Source organism: Chiloscyllium plagiosum, unplaced genomic scaffold (genome assembly GCF_037043375.1).
Source record: "Chiloscyllium plagiosum isolate Xiang-an unplaced genomic scaffold, Cpla_swu_hap1 HiC_scaffold_24, whole genome shotgun sequence".
Classification (NCBI taxonomy): domain Eukaryota; kingdom Metazoa; phylum Chordata; class Chondrichthyes; order Orectolobiformes; family Hemiscylliidae; genus Chiloscyllium; species Chiloscyllium plagiosum.
The window spans coordinates 30,586,820-30,606,116 of NW_028270162.1; the positions used below are offsets into that span (position 1 = coordinate 30,586,820).

The 19,297-nt window shown below is 38.7% G+C and overlaps 1 protein-coding gene across 1 annotated transcript in view; it reads right to left on the reverse strand.

The window, feature by feature from the left end:
• ift81 (intraflagellar transport 81 homolog) overlaps positions 1–19,297 on the reverse strand; it is a 109,940-nt gene that overhangs the window by 81,912 nt on the left and 8,731 nt on the right. The window contains exons 2-9 of the mRNA XM_043715704.2: positions 15,315–15,470; positions 13,520–13,623; positions 12,127–12,307; positions 11,807–11,896; positions 8,808–8,873; positions 8,363–8,473; positions 7,053–7,137; positions 5,969–6,132 (exon numbers count right to left, since the gene is read on the reverse strand). Of these exons, the coding sequence (XP_043571639.1) occupies positions 5,969–6,132; positions 7,053–7,137; positions 8,363–8,473; positions 8,808–8,873; positions 11,807–11,896; positions 12,127–12,307; positions 13,520–13,623; positions 15,315–15,458 (945 nt within the window). The 5' untranslated portion in view covers positions 15,459–15,470. The remainder of the gene's footprint in view (positions 1–5,968; positions 6,133–7,052; positions 7,138–8,362; positions 8,474–8,807; positions 8,874–11,806; positions 11,897–12,126; positions 12,308–13,519; positions 13,624–15,314; positions 15,471–19,297) is intronic.

Consider the following 19,297-nt stretch of genomic DNA (forward strand, 5'->3'; position numbering starts at 1 on the left):
TGTATGCATTTTGCATTTTGACTATTAAATACTGAAGAAATGAATGTAAATATATATAAATATATTTATACGTTAGGAACAGGCTTTGAAGGTTAGTCAAGCATGAATTGATGAATTGGTGTTTGAAGTTATGGGGAGCTAGAAATATTGCAATATTTCTTTAAAAAAAAAGAAAAAGGGGAAAAACGTAACGACTTATCCCCTTTGGGAGGTACCCATAGGGGACAAAGAGATTGGGTTTGTAAGTGCCCCCCCTCACCAGTGGGGAGGTCAGAACATTTAAAAAGGAAATGGAGGTCCTGATTGAGGATCCGGTGGGATTGTCTGAACAAATTGATCAATTTTTGGGGCCCAGTCTGTATACCTGGGCTGAATTAATGTCTATTTTGAATATACTATTTACTGGGGAGGAAAGGGGACTTATATGAGGAGCTGCCATTAAAATATGGGACAGGGAACACCCGATTGGAGATGGGGATGCTGGACAGGGAGAGGTGAAGTTTCCCCTCAGAGACCCCAGTGGGAAAACCAAAACCCGGAGCATAGAGAAGAAATGAGGGAATTGAAAGACCTGATTCTAAAAGGAATAAGAGAGGCAGTTCTGAAGTCACAGAATTTGATTAAAGCCTTTGAAATTAGACAGGAGAAAGATGAGACTCCCTCAGCTTTCTTGCAAAGATTAAGGGACTCAATGCGGAAATACTCTGGAATGAACCCCGAGGACCCAGTGGCACAGGGTCTTTTGAACGTACATTTTGTGACAAGAGGAGAAAGTAAGGTCTGCAGATGCTGGAGATCAAAGTTGAAACTTTATTGCTGGAACAGCACAGCAGGTCAGGCAGCATCCAGGGAACAGGAGATTCGACGTTTCGGGCACAGGCCCTTCTTCAGGAATGAAAGACAAGAGCATGGCCAGCTATACAGAGAAAGATACAGAAGATAGAAGGATGGAGCGAAAAACCATTAGATGAATTGTTGAGAGAGGCACAGAAAGTGTTTGTAAAAAGGGAGGATGAGAGACAAAAACAGAAGGTGAAAATGATGGTAGCTACGGTTGATGGGGTAATTAAGGGGAGAATGGAACCAATAGTGAGCAACCGGAGTGGCAGGAGGCAGCATGTAGGACACAGAGGAAGAGGAAAAGGGAGAGGACAAGGGAGAACATTTGATGTAGGGTTTGAGCGACAGGGGCAGAGATGGAAGTCGCTACAGGCAGGATGCTATTATTGTGGAAAGATAGGGCATTTTAAGCGGGAGTGTCCTGATCTACAAAGGGAAGAAAAGGCAATTCCGCTTATGAATTATGATGAAGAATAGGGGTGTCAGGGGTTCCTGCCCTCGGGGGCCCACCAGGAACCCTTGATAAACTTGAAGGTGGGACCGTGTAGGGAGGAGGTAGTCTTCCTAGTAGATACGGGGGCAGCACGGTCATTGCTGAATTTTAAAACAAAGAAAGTAGAAATGTTAACACGGTCAATTATTGTTTCAGGGGTAAAAGGGGAAGGATTTACTGTTCCAGTATTTGAACCTATGATGATAGAAGGTCCTAAGGATAGGATCACAGGGGAACTGCTGTATATCCCTGATATAGGAAGTAATTTACTGGGGAGAGACTTAATTATCCTTTTAGGACTGGAGATTGGAGTTCAGGAAAAAGAATTAGTTGTACAACTGGCGATGCTGACAGAGGATGCAGAGAGAAAGATAGACCCTATTGTATGGGCTAGAGAAGGGAATCGTGGAAAACTACAGATCCCTCCCCTTACAATAAATTTAAAACGAAAAGGAGACGTTATCTGTGAACGACAATATCCTATTTCCATAGAAGGTAAACAAGGACTGCAGCCAGTAATTGAGGGACTGATTAGAGATGGACTATTGGAACCATGTATGTCTCCTTATAATACCCCAATTCTACCAGTGCGGAAATCTGATGGAACTTATCGATTGGTGCAGGATTTGAGAACATTAAATCGGATAGTACAGGTCAGGCACCCAGTGGTGCCAAACCCCTACACGTTATTAAGTAAGATCCCTCATGATTACAGATGGTTTAGTGTGATAGATTTAAAGGATGCCTTTTAGGCTTGTCCCTTGGCGGAGGAGAGATTTGGGACTATCCCCCTATGAAATCTTATTTGAATTACCTTATCTGGGAACGCAGGGAGAATTGCCAATTCCCAAAACTAAAGATTTGTTTTTAAAGAAGTATATACTGGGCTTGTCCTCCTCTTTATCTTTCCTCAGAAAACAGGGTCTATTGGCACAGACTCTGCCCCTTGAATTTGCTGTTCATCCCATCCGGCCAGGAGATTGGGTCTTCATAAAATCATGGACAGAGACTAAGCTGCAGCCAGACTGGGAAGGGCGGTATCAGGCTCTTTTGACTACCGAAACGGCAATAAGGACGGCGGAGAAAGGCTGGACTCATTATACTCGGATCAAAGGGCCAGTGGACCCTCCAGTTGAGGAAGAAGTCTGGACAGCCGAATCAACGCAAGACCCGCTGAAACTCAGACTAAAGAGACTTTGAGTAACTGACTATACAGTGGCGACGCGAGCGCGGGATTATTTCTGTAAGATTGTATATTAAGCCTTTTTGTGTTTTAGCATAATGATCAGAATACTGGGAATGCTTAGAGTTATGATGCTAGCCCTCTTCGTATTGGGATTTTGTCACATATCATTTTCATATGTATTATTAATGGTTCCTGAGTCTGATAATCCACAAGTAATAGACACTGATGTATGTAGCTTAGTAAAGTGTGGGAATGTAGCTAATCAGAGACAATACCACAACTCAGAGATACATCTTAAGTCCTATGGGGATGGCCTCGGGGATGGTACCTGGTATAATGGTCTTGTCACAATACACCGGGCCCCCTTTCGACCAGCACCGATTGTCCCGATAAAAAGTGTAACCACATATATTTAACGATAAGGAAAACCACATGGCACGAAGCAGTTTTGGGAGGTGGCACTTATGAGGTACAATTAAATGAAACATTTGGGATTGAAATGAAAGCAAATGGGAAGGAGTTTGTGGGCTGTTGTTTTCGAATTAGCGTAGGACAGGGAAAACAGGTAGAATTACTGGGTAATGAGATACAACCTTTCACCCCTCCCGATGATCCTAAAGTAGTAAAAATTATAGAGGTAAAGGATTTGAAACAGACCATCGAGATAGAAACTGGGTACGGGGATGCAAATGCCCGGGTTGAATGGGTAAAGTATACTGTAAAAAGTCTGAACAAAAGCAATTGCTATGGATGTGCCTCCGGTAGGCCAGTGGCCCAGGTGGTTCCCTTTCCACTCGGGTGGAAGCGAGACAGGAAGGGCATGAAATGTATGATAGCCCTGTACCAGGATGAGACTGCATGGAATGATAGGAATTGTACCTCCCTATCTCTGATGTTCCCTCCCTTGGAGGAAAAAGATGCAAAAGTTCCCCCCACATTTTCCGCTGCAGTTGGAAATCACACGTCGTGTGTGCACAGGCGAGGTACAAGTCGGTCGAGACATTTGGGGGAGCTGAAATTATGTACAGAGATTAAGAATGTTACCGAAACGGAGAAGGGAGGGAACTACTCAGCATTAAAGGTCCCCCGAGCGGATCTGTGGTGGTACTGTGGAGGAAAAATATTGAGACTCACCCTACCTCCGGATTGGAAAGGGATATGCGCAATTGTACAATTGGCAATTCCATTTACCTTGGCATTTGAGAAGGAAAAGATAGTAGGGAAAAAGGGAAGGGGTAAGAGATTACTGTTAGATTCTTTTGATGACAGGATTTATCTTGATTCGGTAGGAGTTCCTAGGGGAGTACCTGAATTCAAAGCTCGTAACCAGATTGCAGCAGGCTTTGAGTCAGCTCTCTTTTGGTGGGTAACAATTAATAAAAATGTAGACTGGATAAATTACATTTTCTATAATCAACAGCGATTTATAAATTATACAAGAGAGGCGGTTAAAGGAATATCAGAACAGCTTGATGCGACAAGTAGAATGGCATGGGAAAACAGAATAGCCCTTGATATGATTTTAGCAGAGAAAGGGGGTGGTGGTTTTTATCCTTACTTCCCTGATAGTAGTAGTCGGGGTATTGGTGGCCATTGGCTGTTGTGTCATACCCTGTATACGAGGGCTCACCCAGAGGCTGATTGAAACAGCCTTGGTGAAATGAATGCCCCTGAGGGGAATCAGACAGAGGAACTTTATCAACTAAATAATAAAGAGATGAGTGAGACTAAGATGGATGAAATCTCTGAAATGATGCTTGCGAATTTTGGGAACAATGTTAAAAAAAAAAAGAGAAGACAAAAATGCAGAAGATAACAGATAGTAATGAAAAGAAAAAGGGGAAATTGTGGGATATAAATGAATTAATGTTATTTCTGCAACTATAAATTCTGATACAGAACAGGAAAGAGAAAATACATATTCAGCAAAAAGAAAGGATATGTTAGCATGAGACGTGAATACAGAACAATGGTGGATATATGGGCAAACAGGAAAGCATCTGTTTCCCCCTTACACGGGGACACAGGAACAAACCCTAATCAAAGAGGTCAAAGTGGCCTCTGGATGGAAATAGATGCTGATAGAAGAAAAGATATGCCTAATCAATAACCTACGGTAGACTGACGTCAACACCCTTATGGGAGTCAGAGATAAGAGTTTGTCACGGACAAGACAGGATAAACAGAAGTTGTGGGATAAGTCTTAAGGAAATCTGTGACGTAAGCGAAGCAGGGAACAGACAATGGAATAAGGAAAACATATGGGAAAAAACAGTATAAATTGCAAGGGTTTTTTGGGATAGACTGTGCATTTTGTCATTGCCTTACCTGGTAATTAGACAAAGCACCCACCTATAGGTGTACAAATAAACGGCTGATTCAGATATTCGTCTCGGACTGAAATTATTAAAGTGAGTGAGCTTTTGTTTCTCACACATTGTTTCCCTAAAGTGGGGAATCTAGAACAAAAGGACACAGTTTCAGGCTATTCATTCAGGAATGAGATGAGGAGAAATCTCCTAAATTCTTCACCCTGGAGGTTTACGAATATGCCACAACTATATGTAATTAAGGGATATGGTAAAAAAGTGAAATTGAAGCTTAACATCAGCCACAATTATGTTGAATGGTGCAGTATCATATTCTGCTCCTATTTTTCCTGGTGTGCTGTGTATGAGCAAGAAGTGCTGGAAATACTCAGCAGATCCATCAGTATCCGAAAAGGAGGAAGCAAGTTCATATACGAGATGTGGATTCTTTCAGAAGAACTATGATTTTAGTTTTCCTATTAAAATGCACACTTGTTCGCAGTTGTTATGTATACCAATGGGCCTGCTTTTTCCAACCACTGTTTTTTAGATTTCAGATTTTGTAGTATGTAATTTTGGTTGGTATTTCAAATCATGAAATATAGACATTAGCTAATGTGCTGTTTTCAAAGAAAATCAGTAGTCTTTGGATAATGATCAAGAGGTATTTCACTATCAATAGATATGGAAGACAAAGAGAGAGGCCCAATTACTGATCCTGCACAGATCCACTTTTATGGAATGGAAGTGGACATTGCATTTAACTATTAAGCCAAAAAGGAAACTAAAAGATTGCTTACATTTCTTTCCTCTACTTTGTTCCTTCTTTGGAAAACAATATTTCAATAATTAACAATTAATAAAACTGTCATAGTAGCTATCATAATTGTCAACAACTGCAGTAACACAATTTATGGCTTTCCCCAAAAAGTTTGTATGACACCAATTGCTATTCTCATTACGTGTTGTTCTTTACAATTGAGATCAAGGATATTTGCTTCTTAAGTCTGTCTTGAATTCATGCATGAAGCAGATGGACCACTATATTTGCCATCTCGTCTAGAAAACCATTGACTATATATACTCTGCATTTACTCTCATCAATACTCAAAAAATACTGTAACAACATTAACACTGCACCTTGGTTTCAAGCTCACTGAGATCAGAGTGACCCATTGCAGGTTCTGCAACCACTTTCTGTAAGTAATGAACAGTTTTCTTCTTGCTATCCAATTCCTTGGGAAGCTTGTCTGAAACCATATATGTGTTGAATTTTATTTCCTCATCCAGCCTCTTCATCAAACCTGAAATTAATATTCAGTTCAACCATTAAGGGTTAAATAATACACATCATCTGAGTTACTGTTGTTTTGAATTATGTTATATCTGATTTCTAAAGGTACAGACTTGTAATACTTATAAATACAACTTTGAGCCTTCACGTATTATGAGTTTTATCACCAATAATCACATATGTTTAGACCCATCAGTCATTAAAGTGTGAAAATTTCAAGAATCTTACCAGGCTGCTGGGTAGATCTCTCATTGAGGAAATAGAACAGCAATTTTCTATCATGTCACAAAGCAACTGTGCCTTCTACTGGCTGGGCTCAAAACATAATTTACAGCAAAGCAACTGCTGTCCCTTTTCAGTTTACATATAAGGTAATATAGCAACTCTAATCAAAATTAATTTTTTGTGGGTACTTTGCTGATTAGTCTACAGTATTCTTTGCTATTCATAACTCCAATAATCTGCCAAAGTGCTATAGAATTTTATCTATCAAGTGGCAGATAACATTTGAACTACATATACGGCAGACAATAGCAATTGTCAAAAAGAAAAAAATATGACCACTGCACTGTGACTTTCTGTGGCACCAGTCCGCATCAAGTCAAACACAACAGACATCTTAGAAATTTTCAGTGATCAAAAACTTAACTTCATGAACAACATGGTTATAGGAACAAAGCAGACACTAGGTACTCTGTAATGAAAAACATATTGATCCTTCAAGTCACTTCACACTCAACTTCATTGCCAATGGGTCCAAACTTTGGAACAACACTGTAGGTACACTATGGAAGGCATGAAACATGAAGGCAGCTCACCACCACTTCTGAATGTGAAACAGGGATGGGAAATAAATCCTGAGTTTGCCAATGATATTCACATCACATTCTGACACTGCTTCCTAAATTTGTATTTTGGTGGAGCACTTACCCTCAGGCTTTGCATCTGCTGAAGCTTGTCGAAGGTCCTTTAACTGCTGCTGTGCTCTCTGCAGCCTTTGTTCTGCATGGAATAACTGGAGAAGAAAAATATAACATAGGAGCCGAATATAATAAAAGCAGCACAGGTTTGCGAAAAGTTCATTTTATGGTAAATGGATACAAAATAAACAACTTGCTTCAATGACAATCTTGTTTTAATGACATTAACCTAAAAATGAAAAATAAAACAAACTATACTATGCCAAACATACGAGGTGATTGGATTAATTTTGAGAAGTTACAAATGTGTTCTTTTTAAGTTACTTTTCTGGTGACTTCAAGTCACATACTTGCTATCACCAGAAGACAAATAAGGGATACACTGCAGGCTGCCATTAATCAAAGCTGCATCAAACACATTGTGCCTAAGATTCTGAACTGAGTTTCTCCTGCTCCAATTACACAGTGCAGACAATGCAGACATTATCAAAGAGTCAATATAGTCCCATTACTCAGTACATCATTCTACATTCTAGCCAAACTATACAATCATTAAAGGAGACAGTATGAAAAGAGACTGGCAATTAATGCAAAAGGGGATCCAAAGTGTTCAAAAGGTATATAAATTGTAAATGGATGGTAAAAGAAGTGGGGCTGATTAGAAACCAAAAAAGGGATAACCACATGGAGGTAGAGGGCATCGATCAAGTATTAAACGAATATTTTACACCTGCCTTTAACAAGGGAGATCAGGATGAAAGAGAAGGTAGTTCAGATACTTGAAGGGGTAATTTATAGGGACCACTCTCAAGGGGTAAGGACAGCAAAGGCTGACAGTGGTCATCAAGAGGTCTTCCAAAATCTGGACTAAAACCTCTGTTGACGCCTTATCATCTAAGCCATTAAATTCAAAACGCTTGTCTAAAAATCCTTCCAGAGTCCTACTCTACTTTTTCAACCTGATGAGACAGAACACATTATCAAATACTTCCCATTTGTTACAAAAAAAAAGGCATCTTGTACAACCCTGATATTTACACTCTTATCTGCAGCTGTCTTAATATTGCACAATTAACCTTACAATGTCTCCGTCCACTGGCAAAAGGCTCAAAACCTCTCCAGTCAGGACTTCAGTCACCTTCACCCTCCTTCCGACTGATGCAGCTTAGGGATTGTATGTTCTCCTACTAATTGCAGTGGGATATTTAAAAGGAAATAAAAAAAGATGCTACATAACTCAAAGTAGTTGATCTGCAATAGTTTCATGTAACAAGCATACATATCTATACATGGCTTGTCACTATGTGCAGTATAAATTACTTGATTTTTCTGTTCCTGCTTTTGCTGCATTAACGATTCTTCCCTCTCCTTCTCCACACGAAGCTGTCTTGCCATTTCTAACATCCGCTGGTGATTTGATACAGTGTCCACCTAGTGAAAACATATAAACATTGCTCTTACTAAAAGCGTCTTAAGAAAATATACCCAAGATCCTATATCCCGGATGATTCCCTTCTATCACCAATAAATAACTGCAGATGACAGCATAGAATTCACACCAATTAAACCAACATGCCTGCATTTTAAGTGCAACTCCTTGTAGTGATTGGCAACTCTCCCAGCATGTCTCAATTTACTCAAAAGTGTTATTCAATGCCTTCCTTAAGCAAGCAACATGCTCCTTCAATTCAGTTTTACATTTTCCTATGTGACATGTGACACATGGCTGAAGAAGCAACATCCTTACTAGATAACTGAATCATACCCTTTTCTTCAGACGCTCGACACGCTTAATTAGTTGATCCTTCTCTTCCTCCATAGCATTTATGTCCTGCAAATCCAAAGAAAAATTTATACTGTGTATTACCTAACTTTAAACATTTTAACACTGAGGTTTTAATCATATAAAATGCTAAACTGAAATATTCACTTATATATGCTTACACACATAAAAGTAATTGCAATATTCAGCATGATGCAACACAAAGTTCTCAAAATATACCTTTCTTTTATTTGCCGCTCAAGTATTACTTTGAAAAACAAAACATTTTACTTGCTGGTCTCAGCGGCACACCATTTCAGCATAATTCTTGTGCATCCAGCATACAGCTATGCATTCACGATTTTTTACGACAGGTATGGTTAGCAAAAGCAGAGCATTATGAATGCTGGAAATTTGAAAAAAAAACAGAAAGCTTGCTGGAAACTCTCAGCACGCCACGTAGCATATGGAAAGAGAGAAAGAGAACAGCTTACAGTGGATAACTTAATATCAGACATGAAGAATGAGAAAAGGTGGAAATTGAAAGCCAAGTTGATGATATTTTACATCTTGGGCTGACAAAGAAAATAGCACTAAGAAAGCCAACAATGCACTGGGGAAAAAAGGTGAGGAGGAAATCTGGTGTGACAGGAACAAACAATGTTTCACTTATCCCATTAAAATGACATATTTACAACCCATAAAGATTATTATCGCAAAATTGTTTAGTGGCAGTTAAGTAATAGTAATCAGAAGGGAAGTTGTTAAGTGTGAGAATAAGTTCAGTCAGGTGGAGAAGGATAATGTTAAATGGGGACTGGATGTGTTGCATTTCTTTCAATCCTTCAGGCACAAACTTATTAATCTCTCCAATAGGACTCGTAAAATACAATGTGAGAACTTTACTCAAAGATCACAGCAGTATGCACACATTTCTGGAGAAATAATGTTTGAGTTTACAGACGGGTATTTCTTTCCCATTAAGAATTCAAGTATTTTTCTCATTCACAGAAACAAAAGCCCAAATCCTTGTGCTCCTTAGTTTTATTATTCCCTCCAGTCCTACAAAACAGAGACCTTATACTCCCCCAATTTTGCACATGCTAACTGTCTTCTCTCTACCACTAGAGACAATACCTTCCATTGTCTAGTCCCAAGTTCTGAATTTCTCTCCCTAAACATCTCAATTTTCTCTCACTCACCCTTTCTCCTCATTAAAATAGTAATTAAGACTTGATCCTTGACCGAGCTTTTGACAGCAATCCTAGTTTATCCTTATTTGGAACAATGTCAAATTCTGTTTACTAATCATTCCAAAGAAGCACCTTGGAACATTTTACTGTGATAAAAGTGGTTATATAAATGCAAGTTATTATGTTCTCATTTATGAATAGGGGTCCAATTCCCTCTGACATATAAAAGTAGGAAATAATGTGTACTTTCCTTATCAGCAAATGACAACTAAATATTTATGGAGATACTTTACATGTTTTAAATACCAGCAAAAAGACAAATGCAGTTAAATTCATTCTCAACTTTAAAAAAGTAATTATAAAGAGATTACAACAACAAGCGTTTTATCCTAGTTTACTAGGTGCTAGGTGCTTGACACTTCTAATAAAACATCTTTTAAAATAAGTAAGTTGCCAACTTTCAAAAATATAATAAGGATTTTAGTGTGGAAAAAAAAATGCTAACTGATCCATTCAAAATTGTGCAATGAAGAATTTCAAATTCCTTGCACTCAGACAGAGAAGAGCATTAGTCAAGGCTCAAAACAGACTGGAGTGAAGAACAAAACTAGAGAGCACAAGGATTTGGGTTTTTGTTTGTGTGAGGCAGACATACTTGAATTCCTTGTGGGAACTCTGAATTTGGGAGATCACAAATGTCTAAAATATGCTGGGATGATAACTTAAAAATAAAAATAAAATTGTATGAAATAAATCAAATATTCAGTAAGACAGACAAATGGGTTTTCTGCACTAGAATCACTTTAAAGTAATTCTACTTTAACTATGTCATGATTTCATAGACAGAAGAAATAAAAACAAAAAGCTACATTTATTACAACACCTTATTATATCTCAGCAGATCTCAAAGTGTTTCGTAAACATTTATGATACATATTTTGAAATATTGTCATTATTGACAAGAGTGTGTTTCTGGAAAAGCACAGCAGGTCAGGTAGAATCCGAGGAACTGGAGAATTGACGTTTCGGGCATAAGTTTCCTGATGAAGGGCTTATGCCCGAAACATCGATTCCCCTGCTCCTCGGATGCTGCGTGACCTGCTGTGCTTTTCCACCAACACATTCTCAACTCTGACCTCCAGCAACTGCAGTCCTCACTTTCTCCCATATTGTCATTATTGTTTGGTAGGCAAAAACAATGGCTATTTTATGTTCAGCAAGATGCTACAAATAATCAGAGAAATGACCAATTTACCTTTTTTTCTGTGTTGGTAAAGGTTAAGCAAGTAATGTCAGTCAGTAGAATTCCCATCTCTTTTAAAAATAATAAAATGGATACTGGAATGCCTACTCAAACAAATAGTTCAAGTTTAACATCTCCTCCTAATGACAGAAGCTATGCTATTTCAGGAAATGGAAATAGTGATTTATGTGTGGAATTGGCTTTCACAAAATGGAAACAAAAAATGCCTGAAATAATTTAAGAAACCATGAAATAGAAAGTTAAGATGCTTCTAAATGGATGAAGCAAGATAGAATAAATATCTTCCATCATCCATTATGACTTAATCAGCCTTTCTTCAGTTCATTCTCCTTAGAATGACTTGAGGGGTACTTTCATGAACATGATGGCTACAGTATCAATATACATCACAACATTGCAGTTTCATTAAAATAGTAATAAAGACAAAACCCTTCACTTGCTTTCAAATTTTGAATAAAAGTCCATTTTACTTGCTCCAAGTTATCAAAACCTTTTTAAAATAAATCCTTTGTCCCATGGCTGAGTGTATTTTCTATACTTCTCACCCTCCTTATTTCTGCAGTTGAAAAACCACAGTTCTTCAGCTGTTCACATTCCCTGTGCAAGGTCTTGAACCCTTCCACCAATTCTTCATACTGGAAGCAAAAACCAAAAGAATTGTTTAAAAAAAAATTTCTGACAACTTTTGAATTTTCAGATTTATTCTAAACTAGATTGTTCAATTACTACTCTAAATATTCAGTGTTTTATAAATACGAGAAAAATGGGATCTAAATATTTATTAAAGAAGCATTACTCTTAGAGAAATAAACATCCATGCTATGAAATATTAAATATCCACATTTTAAAGTTGTAATTACTAAACCTGATGATAAGTGTCTGCAACCACATCATCCTGAAGAAAGTCAGCAGGGATTTCCACCTTGACAAGGAAGCGAGCCAAATATGCTCTTTTTTTAAGCTCATTGGTCCGCTGCAGAAGCCAGTGCAAAATGGGATGAATTATAGGTTTACTCCCAGTAACCAGACCCTGTCGAAAGGCACTCCTGAAGGGGTTCAACAAAAGGATGATTATTTATTCACTCAACCACAGATTAAAATCTTTAATTTAACATAATAACAATACCTTAGTGGTTTCAGGCTGCAACCTGTTGTTGTTCAAATCAATGTCTTTTTGCATAAAGTTGCAAGGTGATGACGATACGCTAATTTTTATCTTTGATTTTAAGAAATTTCAAAGTATTTTTAGTTTTCTTTTAGTAATTTTTTACATCAATATTTACTACCATTTCGAAAATAAAGCCGTAGTTTGTTTGACCTTTCCTTCAAATCAAAACTACTTATTGTCATTTGCTATGGTGAACAATTTAATCAAAGAACTACATTACCGGTCATCAGAAAAAGAAAATGTTATTTTCTAAAAAATGTTATTTTAAAAATGTAATAAATTTGGAATTTGATGACAAAAATAGAAGCATTTTCAACATATTTTCTGAAACTTTCCCCATTAGACAGTCGCAACCCACATATGTCTGTAATTCTTTATAGCCACCTTCGGTATCTAAAGGAAGATCTGAGAGAAGCGTCCAGAATGAGTATTTTAGTATCTCGCATGCAGCTTGCGTTAATTGGAAGATTTTCTATTCAATAATTTCAATGGGAAGGTGCCAATAGCATGTTCCTGATATGTATCAAGTGTACTAGCTGTGTCTAACATCATAAAATTTATCCTATTTGTCTTGCCTAGATAAGGAAAGAAACAAACCAAAACAACCTAAGAGACTATTATAGATATTTCAAGTTTTTGCAGAGCTCATCATTTGCCCAACCTCTCAGTAGAAGACTCTTGTATGACAAATGATGAATGCAACAGCTTATTAGGAAAATAAACAAGATATTTAAAATGGGGTTCTGGAATAAATTTACAAGCAAGTATTTTGGATTCCTGGTTTGGTCTTCATTTATATACTATCTAGACATTTTCTAATACTGCCCTTGCAGGCAGTAGTTTACTGAATTAATTTCACATTTACTTGATGACAAGCACTTATTTCTGAAAATATGCACAATTATGTAATATGTGGCTTCAAGCCATACAAGAGACAAATATTGCAGAGAATGATAGAGACATGAAAAAGGTAATTTGTTTGACCTCTCAGTCAGGAAACAATTCTGACAGAAGTGGTAAATCTAAAGAAGGAAGTAGTAAAATAAATGATCTTCTATAAGTCTGAGGTAAAACATATATTGTTACATACATATCAGAAGCACTTCCAGGTGGCTTATATTTCAGAATTCCCAGAAGGCTAAACATTCGCTTTGCTGTTTGATCTGGTGCTTCCTCTCGAATATCAATGTTATGCTAACGGAAAAGAAAAGAATATTACTGATGTTACTACATACTAAATCCATAGTGCATATGACATGTTTCATAAGAGGAGGAATTGCTTGAAAGGCAGGAGAGAATAAACAAGAGAGAGAAGATAAATATTTTCTGTTTTTTTAATTGACTACTTCATTTTGTGAAAATGAACTATAAAAAATATATTACTTCTTCACTTAGAAATTGAAGATAATGTGTAAGGGAACTAAACATAAATTTTTACATCCCAGATTTGATTTCTGGTTCAAATCAGTTAATTGATTTTGATAGAGGTGCAACGATTGGCGACATACCTAGTATAGGGGAGTGTTTTTTTTAAGATAATTCAGGTAGTAAACATCACTTAAAGGTTCCATTCATGATTGCTATCCAATGAACACTGTCAGAATATATGATTATTGACAATAGTAAAGGCAGATTCAGGCACAGCAGTTACATCCAAGTTACAAGCAACATGTCAATATCCAAATATCTAGCCTCATGCATAACTATGAGAATCGGAGCACTAATATTATGAAGTTAATGCTGACAGGAGTGAGGAAGAAGGGAAAAAAGATATGCAAAATGTAACAATTTTAGTCTTAAGGCAATATAATACTTTAGACTGCTTTATAAGGCGAAATTACGTGTCTCATTATATATTGTTACAACATGGGGTAAACTCTTCTGCTTAATTTATAAACAGCAACACAGAAAAGATTTATCCTGTGCAGTAATCTGTAAAATTTCGAGTGGCCAAGGACTATTTAAAGTAAAATTAACAAATTTCTTAAAGTATAACAGAGAATAATTAACTAACCACTACTTACAATTTATTTCTCTAATGTATCTTCTACCTTTCCTTCTATAATACTAGTCTGATAAAACTCCCAATTAAGATTTACAAAACAACATTTCTTATCTCAAACCCAGGCAGCCGTAGGTTCTTGCCTTCAGATCTTCCTGTGTTTTCTCCTTGTTAGGAACTTCTGCATCACAGGGTACTGATCAAAACGGGACTTTAAAGAGAGACTTTTTCAAGCAGTCTACACATGCTAGGACTTGGCAGCTCTCCTCTCAACTGTTCAATTTCCCCTCAGTCTTATACCTCTGAGAATCGGATTTTGTAACTGGCTTTGAAGATTGTCAATATACTCATTTCAAACTTGATTGGAAATTGACAATTTTAATCGGGGTATAACTGAAATTGATTGGCCAAATTCAAATTTGTTTTTGTCTCCAGACAACAAGCTAGTTGAGTTTTTTGACCGAGTGTTACATTGTTACCTTCTTAAGAACACTCGGTGTTGTGTCAGGTAGTTCTGCTGCTTTTAACTCTCTAAAAGATACACCCACATTTTCATAACAATAATGAATAGCCTTGTAGAATAACAGGACTCTTCATTAATCATTAACTCTTCATAATAGACTTGTTTGAACATTTAATATACATGGGATTAAAAGGATAGTGGTACAATTGATACAAAATTGACAGAAGCATAAAAAGTAAAGAGCAAAAATAAATGGATGTTTTGCAGAATGGAGGAAAACAAAACACATGGTGTTTCCTAGGGGTTACTAATGGAATCAATACTTCTTAGTTTCTATATTTGTACTTATTATATTTTAATAAGTTAGACCTTTACTAATTAAAACACACTGATTATATACTCTAGCAGTGTAATACTTACTTTTGGATCAATTTCAGCCAGAACTTCATTAAGCAGCTGCAGCAACTGCAGTGGCTCCAAAGAGTCAAAGGTGATTAGGTTGAATGTCTTCTTGAAGGGCTCTTTATTGAGCTGTTCTACAATGAACTTGATTTGTTCACTCATTTTTGTTTTTTTCTGAAAGAAAATAAAACTGCACATGATCCTGCATTTTGATGTTTTAAATGGTTTGTAGGAAACTTCAAAACATGACAAGAGGAGGAAAAGTGCAAGAGATTTCAGGATTTAAGGATCTGGAATTAGAAATCCAATGATAACCATGAATCCATTGTCAATTGTTGGAAAAAACGATCTGGTTCACTAATGTTCTTTAGGGAAGGAAAATACCATTCTTACCCATTTGGTGGTCTACATTTGACTCCAGACCCACAGCAATGTGATTGACCCTCAACTACCACGTGAACAACTAGGGAAGAGCAATAAATGCTGGCCAAACCAGTGATGTCCTCATCACATGAATGAATAAGAAAAAAGTTAGCTACTGAATAAAAAAGCAAATGCGATGTATTGGAATGTAAATTATACAGAATTGACGGCACAGAATATTATACTCTATGATAGAAACATAGAGAATGAAGGAAGATAGGTTCGAGGGTGGTGTTGTTATACAATGTTTGTAAAGGTATAAATGCATATAGAAAAGACAATGTTTTAAATACAGTGAATACAGAGCCATACAGCACAGAAGCTGACCCTTCGGTTCAACTTGCCAACACTGACCAGATATCCTAAACTGATCTTATCCCGTTTATCAGCATTTGGCCCATATCCCTCTAAACCTTTCCAATTCATGTATCCATTCAGATGCCTTTTAAATGTTGTAAAAGTACCACCCTCCATCACCTCCTCTGGCAGCTTGTTCCATACACACCTCTGTGTGGAAAAGTTGCCCCTAAGCTCCCTTTTGAATCTTTCCTCTCCCACCTTAAAACTATACCCTCTAATTTTGGATTCCACTACCCTTGGGCAAAGACCTTGGCTATACACCTATCCATGCCCCTTATAATTTTATGAACCTCCATAAGCCATAACCTCCAATGGTAAAATGGCCCCAGCATATTCAGACTCTCCCTACAGCTCGAACACTCCAATCCCAACAATATCCTTGTAAATCTTTTCTGAATATAAATTGAGGAGAAGTGATATGTAATTTCTACAAGCCAGCGATGAAATCAGAAGACCTAGACCTAAAGGAGACCAGCTGGGGGATATTTGCTGCTGTGGACCTCATTAAATAAAAAAATTATGAACTATGCCAAGGATATAGTAGGATTAAGATTCTAATTTTTTTTTTTTAAACTGGGGCTTTTTTTCAATAGATTAAAGTCAAATGCGACATTCTCAAATGGTAAAGAATTAAACCTTGTTTCTATTTGCTGGTGAACTTGTAACATGACAGTATAAACTTTTAAAAATCAAGTACCAAAGCGATGCGAGATTAAAATCTTTAGCTCAGACTTTATTAGCTGCAGGGTGACTGACAAGACACTGAGACCCATCTTTGAGGAGGAAAGTTACCTGAACACTTAATTTCAGGTGGTGGTCACATCCTTTACGACTAGGTCTTCTGATTCCATCACTGGTCAAGAAATATGTGGCTGTGAGACAGGTAAGGGATCTGCAAGATAGCAGCTTCAGCCTTTGCAATAGTCAAAAGATATGAGTTTGGATGAGAGGGAAGGCAGTAAGGTGGATGAGCTAACAACTGTGATAATGTAGTGGAGGAAGTCATTCAAAGCAACAAGGACCAAAGCAGAAATAGAAGCAGTATTGTATGGCGGAATTGATACTGTTCTCTGCAGCAAAGAGAGTTCAAATGTCTGTTTTGCCTTTTTGAAGTCAGAGTTACAGACATCTCTTTGGGCTATAGAGGATCTTGCAGGAGGAAGGTGAGGATCTAGTCATAGGTAGCAATGACAAAGGCAAGATGAAAAAAGAGGGCCTGCATTGACAGTATGAGGAACTAGGCAGTACACTATGAGCACTGCCTGAACCATGGGCAAATGGCAGAGGGCAAAAAAGGTTAGTTAAATTAATGCAGGACTCAAAGAATGGTGCAGTTGAAGTCGCTCTGGTTCATGGGTCACCGGCACCAATACTGATGAAATGTTGGGATGGTTTATATCTGAACCAAGGTGGAACAGCTCTTCTTGGAAGCCACCTAACTAGGGAAATAGAGAGAGTTTAAACTAAACAATTGGGACGAGGAAACACATTTCAGAAAATGTAGCACATCAAACAGTAAAGGCAAAGCAAGAGGGCGGCACGGTGGCCCAGTGGTTAGCACTGCAGCCTCGCAGCACCTGAGACCCGGGTTCAATTCCCGACTCAGGCGACTGACTGTGTGGAGTTTGCACATTCTCCCCGTGTCTGCGTGGGTTTCCTCCGGGTGCTCCGGTTTCCTCCCACAGTCCAAAGATGTGCAGGTCAGGTGAATTGGCCATACTAAATTGCCCGTAGTGTTAGGTAAGGGGTAAATGTAGGGGTATGGGTGGGTTGCGCTTCGGCGGGTCGGTGTGGACTTGTTGGGCCGAAGGGCCTGTTTCCACACTGTAATGTAATCTAATCTAAAAAAAAAGAGAGAAAGATGGGAAATCATAAACAGACCTTGACAGGAAGGGATTAGGAGTACAAATCAAAACCAACTCAACAGATAAGGCTCAAGGTTACAAAAATAATAGAGGAAAAAGCTAAAAGCTCCGGATCTGAATATGCATCACATTCGTAATTAAACAAATGAACTGAATGTGCAAATGGAAATAAATTTGTAAGATGTTAGCCATTACAGAGAACTCTAAAATAGAAGTGGATAAGTACCAAAAATGAAGCTAAATCAATACAGGAAAATTAGTTTAAAATTGAAATCTGTAATGATTTGCTGGAAATGTGTTGCTGGAAAAGCGCAGCAGGTCAGGCAGCATCAAAGGAACAGGAGAATCGATGTTTCGGGCATAAGCCCTTCTTCAGGAATGAGGAGGGTGTGCCAAGCAGGCTAAGATAAAAGGTAGGGAAGAGGGACTTGGGGGAGGGGCGTTGGGAATACGATAGGTGGAAGGAGGTTAAGGTGAGGGTAATAGGCCGGAGAGGGGGTGGGGGTGGAGAGGTCGGGAAGAAGACTAAACAGGTCAAGAAGGCGGTGCTGAGTCTGAGGGTTGGGACTGAGAAAAGGTGGGGGGGGGGGGGGGGAGTGAGAAAGCTGGAGAAATCTGCATTCATCCCTTGTGGTTGGAGGGTTCCTAGGCGGAGGATGAGGCGCTCTTCCTCCAGGCGTCGTGTTGCCATGATCTGGCGATGGAGGAGGCCAAGGACCTGCATGTCCTTGGCGGATTGGGAGGGGAAGTTAAAGTGTTTAGCCACGGTGCAGTTGGGTTGGTTGATGCGGGTGTCCCACAGGTGTTCTCTGAAATGTTCCGCAAGTAGGCGGCCTGTCTCCCCAATGTATAGGAGGCCACATCGGGTGCAGCGGATGCAGTAATGATGTGTGTGGAGGTGCAGGTGAATTTGTGACGGATATGGAAGGATCTCTTGGGGCCTTGGAGGTGTGGGCGCATGTTTTGCATTTCTTGCGGTTGCAGGGGAAAGTGCCAGGAGTGGAGGTTGGGTTGGTGGGGGGTGTGGATCTGACGAGGGAGTCGCGGAGGGAGTGGTCTTTCCGGAATGCTGATAGGGGTGGGGAGGGAAATATATCCTTGGTGGTGGGGTCTGTTTGGAGGTGGCGGAAATGACGAAGGATGATATGATGTATCTGGAGGTTGGTGGGGTGGTAGGTGAGGACCAGTGGGGTTCTGTCCTGGTGGCGATTGGAGGGGCGGGACTCAAGGGCGGAGGAGCGGGAAGTGGAGGAGATGCGGTGGAGAGCATCGTCAACCACATCTGAGGGGAAATTGCAGTCTTTGAAGAAGGAGGCCATCTGGGTTGTTCGGTATTAGAATTGGTCCTCCTGG